General features: G+C 30.5%; 2 protein-coding genes across 2 annotated transcripts; both read right to left on the reverse strand.

Moving 5' to 3' along the window:
* Positions 1-6: 6 nt before the first annotated feature.
* LOC108738282 (ras-like protein 2) lies at positions 7-2027 on the reverse strand. Its single transcript, XM_018471649.2, has 4 exons — positions 1754-2027; positions 1444-1531; positions 1177-1364; positions 7-1119 (listed from the first exon to the last, which is right to left on the reverse strand). The coding sequence occupies exons 1-4, from the start codon at positions 1856-1858 to the stop codon at positions 898-900; spliced, it is 603 nt and encodes a 200-aa protein (XP_018327151.1). The 5' UTR covers positions 1859-2027; the 3' UTR covers positions 7-897.
* Positions 2028-3026: 999 nt separating this feature from the next.
* On the reverse strand, positions 3027-4156 carry LOC112905373. Its single transcript, XM_025977625.1, has 3 exons — positions 3663-4156; positions 3501-3588; positions 3027-3452 (listed from the first exon to the last, which is right to left on the reverse strand). Exons 1-3 carry the CDS (start codon positions 3692-3694, stop codon positions 3027-3029), a joined length of 546 nt encoding a protein of 181 aa, XP_025833410.1. The 5' UTR covers positions 3695-4156.
* Between the last annotated feature and the right edge of the window lie 459 nt (positions 4157-4615).

Raw genomic sequence — 4615 nt, forward strand, 5'->3', positions numbered from 1 at the left:
ACAGTATATATATATATATATTAAAGGAAAGATTTTTATTTACTGTTTATGAACACACTTTTTAGTAATCCTTTTTAGTGTTTCTATCAATATAATTAATTTGTTAATGATTTTGGTTCATCAATATGAAAATTGTTATGTTCATTATGGCAGTGTCCTTCTATTAATAGATTAATTATTATACACTCAAAACATGTTAAAGGTAATTCAATATTTTATGTATTCATGGAAATATTTTTTTTGACTTAATTTGAACATTTTTTTTTCGTATTGTAATCTACTTTTACAAAATTGGAATTTTAGCTTTGATATTGATTCTGATTGTGCTATTAGAAAATTGCGATACTTTTGTCTTATATTTTCAGTGTTTAGTTAAACTGTATAAAAATAGAATTACACATGCAGCAAGTTGACTAGTAAAATAAAATAGGCAGTGTCGCTGTAAAGTCATAAAACATATTTAAAACAGTTTACAAGGTTTTGTTAAAAGTATCTTCAGTTCTTTCTTGTGCATTTATGAAAAAGTTAGATCTTTTTTTTTACTTTGCAATATTGTAAAATAAAAATCTATATTCACATTTCTTTTTCCAGTAATCTTGGGAGTATAAAAAACTGTAATATATTTAGTACATAATAATTGAAAATTTGAATACTTTGAAAATCTTATCAAGGGATTATTCTTAATGTGCCTATATTATGCAGTTAACCAGTCAATTAATTGTTCTTTCATGATAAGACCTTAAAAGCAAAAATATTTTTTTACTGGTGATTTAAACAGTAGCACTAGAAATTACAAATAAGATACAATTACAATAAATCTCTAACGTGTATAAAAATAAAATATTTTTCTTTTTGCTTTCTTGTGATGTGCAATATAGAAAAAGCTACCTTATTTATTTAAAGTATGGTGCATTTTTTCTTGCTCTTTTTGTTGTAACTTGATTTCAATGGAGGCCTTTCTGAAGCTTGAAATTTGCGAACTATTCGAACCAATTCATAAAAAGCATTGTCAACATTCATGCGCATTTTTGCACTGCATTCAATATAGGGTATTTTCAATTGTCTAGCAAGGGCTTGTGCTTCTTCTTGCCACACCACTCTTTGGTGCTCTAAATCGACCTAAAATTTACTATTTAAAATGATCTGCTACTGACAATAACATTTAATGAAATTTACCTTATTGCCAACCATTAACATTGGGAATTCATCTCTGTCTTTAACTCTTAGAATCTGTTTATGAAATTTCATAATCTCTTCAAAACTAGATCTTTCAGTAACAGAAAACACTAATAAAAATCCTTCTCCTGACCTCATATATTGCTCTCTCATTGCACTAAATTCTTCCTGACCTGCTGTATCCAAAACTGCAATAACAAAATAAATAGTGAAATAAGGGTGATATCAGTGATATCTGATTTATGAGTAATTGGAAATTATACTCACTGTCTAGTTTGGCAGGGATATCATCTATTACACATTGTTTTGTGTAGGAATCTTCAATTGTGGGGTCATAATCTGTTACAAAATAACTCTGAAATACAAAAAACAACAATTTAAACGCCTTAATGCTAATTTTAAGCAATTTATTCATACATATAAGATTTAGGCAAGGTTAGTGTACACTTCACTCCTTATAAAGGCACAAACACACTGTATAAGAATAATTAAAAATAGGCACCTAACAACCACTATTTACTGTTTATGTAATAATTTTACGATATGCTAAGAGTAAAATAGCCTATTTTAGCTTTACCTGAATAAATTGCAAAGTTATTGCTGATTTTCCTACACCTCCACCACCCACAATAACTAGTTTGTAAGTTTGAGAATAACTTTGTCTATCGTTCATTTTTGACATTTTGCAGCTCTGTGTAATTATTCTGTTCTAAATTAGTGAAGAACAAAAATAGCCTCACGAAATTGAAACAGATTTTTACACTTCACTAATTGTAAATAACCAATAAACAACCGAACCTAATTTTACTTGTCAAAATCGTCAAACACCCGTTGACTCAAAATCAAAACTGCAATCGCCCCACCACACCACAGAATTCTACATATAAATTCTAAGTATCGTTTACTAATTTATATGATAGAGGGAGATTTAGAAATGGCGGGTAATTTAATTTTAATAAAAAAGGAAGAGTGTCATTCGTAAAGATGATTTGAATTAATGTAGAAATGGGTAATTTTAAATCGGTTAATTCATCCTGGTTATGACCGTAATGAAAACGTATGTGGTAGAAATAATTCGCTAATTAATAATTAATTTATTAGACGAATAATTTTGTTTTGAATGATTTGTAATAGTCTAAGTTTGTATTAACAAGGAACTTTTTTAGTTGGTTTGTGTAGGCTGCAATAAATTATCCTGCGGGACACTTCCAAAAATTTGTCCGAAGAAACTTGTTTTGTCCGATTCCTTTTTTGTAGTCAGATCTATTTTTAATAAAAACAAATTTATTTTTTTGTAGTGTATTGCATATTTATTATTGAATATAGGCACTTGGCTATTGAAGATGAAGTACTTTTTGGGGTCAAAAGACTGTGGTCCATATGATTGTTGTCCCGACGATTCGTAGATTTTCAAGGGCGATTTTGTAGGCGTCTTACTGAGACTGNTCAAAAGTTTTGAATAACAAAAAATGTTTCCGATATCTATTCTTATACTTACAACGATAGTACTTAAGTCGCCGTCTTCATTTTACGAAGCATCTGACAATTTGTTGAAACAGTTGCGTCTTATCACCGTAATTAAATTTTAATAGGGAGAGGAAAATATACACACATTTTATGTGGGGAATTGTTGATAAGGAACAAACTTTAATATCATTTTCGCAATGCATTTGCTGTGAAGGTGTCTGCCGTAGTAAATGTCAGCATAAGTTCGGTTAATTATTATCTGTAAATATTAAAAGTTACCTAATGTAAAATATGAATTCGGAACCCAAAGACAAAAGTAATCATTTTAATAATAACAACAGCCAAAAATATCCCTTGTTGGTCAGACGACAGCCTATCACTAATCATCCCCCAAACTGTTGCTTCTCCTTTATTGTAGATGATTCCTGTTCATTTTTAATATTGCCTTTTAAACTAATTCTTTTCTTTTTCGTAATGACTTCTACATCTTGAGCAGGAGTAGTTGCTTTTTCATTTTCCCATGGAAGACCATCATCACAATCATCTGAATGTTTTGCACATTGCAGATGTCCTTGATAGTCAGGTTTCTTTATGGATACAATATTGCAAGCTTGCACTGAATTTTGTTTCTGGATAGGTGACAAAGAAATGGAACTTTGTGATGATTCAGTTGATTTCCTTTTCCTTATTTTATGAACCGGAGTACTAGCAACTATTTCTTTTTTTTCTCTCACTCCAAAGTGTCGCAATATTTGCGATTTCGTAAAGTTCGGTGGGCGTGAAGTCGGAAAACAATTTACAGGTTTAACCTAAATTTTAAAATAAAAAAAAATGTCTTTAACATTTGAATAACTCACATCATCTAATGGTAGTATTAGAGAATCGCTACTATCCGAACAATCGGATATTCCTGACATGATATCATTTTCACTCATCAGTTCGCAACTAAAAAGAAAAAATATTCAATGTAATATATGTACATAACAAAATGCATTATTTCATTAAAAACAATTTCTTACTTGCGACGGAAATTATTCCTTAGATTTGCCATTTCTTATAGTACTATTATACAGTTAACAATTAAAAGTAAATGTAGAATTTTTAATCGTTTTCCAACTTTTATCGTTAGTTAAAAACTATGCTAATTACTGAAAACCGTTAAATTTAAACCATTCATAGCATTTATTTGACATTTGACATTATTTGACATCAAATGCAAATTTCATTATTTTGTGGTATGTTCGGTTCAATATTGAGAATTAAAAATAGTGATAATGAGTGATAATTTTAATGTTGCCTTATTAAGTCTTTAAAAATTGTTTTACATTTGTAAACGTGTCTTAAAAAAAAACTGTGTTTTATTAATCAATTATGACAGCATAATCAGTAAATACAATTTGTAGTCCGATTTCGAAGATAGAAGTAGAAAGATATTAAAGTAAGTGAATTTTAATATAAACAAGGTTGGTAATTTTTTACATTAGTTGACATCGGAATTGAGACATGAAGTTTAGTCAGGTAGGTAGTACTCACCAAGTAAAGTAGTGTAGTAGTATTTACTAGAATTTTGTTTATTATTTGTTTAAAAATGAATGTGAGTGAGATACAGGCCCTTAAAGTTTTCTTAATCGGAGGAAATACCGGTAGGTACGGCCCTGGCTTCAGCCTTCCGTCAGCTGTTCCCGCCAAACATCGTTTGTCCTAAAACATATCTTCCTAACATTATTCTAATGTATCAGCCCGCCTTCGGCGGGCAGGGGCATTAAACAAACTCGAGTCTGTCATACATCTACCTAACTAAACAATGACGTCATCAATGCATATTTGGCGAGAACAGCTGACGAAGGGCTGCAGCCAGGGCCGTACCAATCGAAATTTCCTCCGATTAAATAACTTTAGGAGCCTGTATCTCAAGCTACATTGGTTTCCGCACGGAATTAATGCTACCACACGATTCTACTTGGTCAGTACT

Source organism: Agrilus planipennis, unplaced genomic scaffold (genome assembly GCF_000699045.2).
Source record: "Agrilus planipennis isolate EAB-ADULT unplaced genomic scaffold, Apla_2.0 scaffold25, whole genome shotgun sequence".
Taxonomy (NCBI): Eukaryota; Metazoa; Arthropoda; class Insecta; order Coleoptera; family Buprestidae; genus Agrilus; species Agrilus planipennis.

Coding starts and splice junctions, on each gene's coding strand:
- LOC108738282 (XM_018471649.2), bottom strand. CDS start 1,858: ATGTCAAAAATGAACGATAGACAAAGTTATTCTCAAACTTACAAACTA. Junction 1,365..1,443: donor TATCCCTGCCAAACTAGACA/GTGAGTATAATT, acceptor TTGTTATTGCAG/TTTTGGATACAGCAGGTCAG. Junction 1,120..1,176: donor TGTTAATGGTTGGCAATAAG/GTAAATTTCATT, acceptor AGTAAATTTTAG/GTCGATTTAGAGCACCAAAG.
- LOC112905373 (XM_025977625.1), bottom strand. CDS start 3,694: ATGGCAAATCTAAGGAATAATTTCCGTCGCAA. Junction 3,589..3,662: donor AGGAATAATTTCCGTCGCAA/GTAAGAAATTGT, acceptor TTTTCTTTTTAG/TTGCGAACTGATGAGTGAAA. Junction 3,453..3,500: donor TAATACTACCATTAGATGAT/GTGAGTTATTCA, acceptor TTTAAAATTTAG/GTTAAACCTGTAAATTGTTT.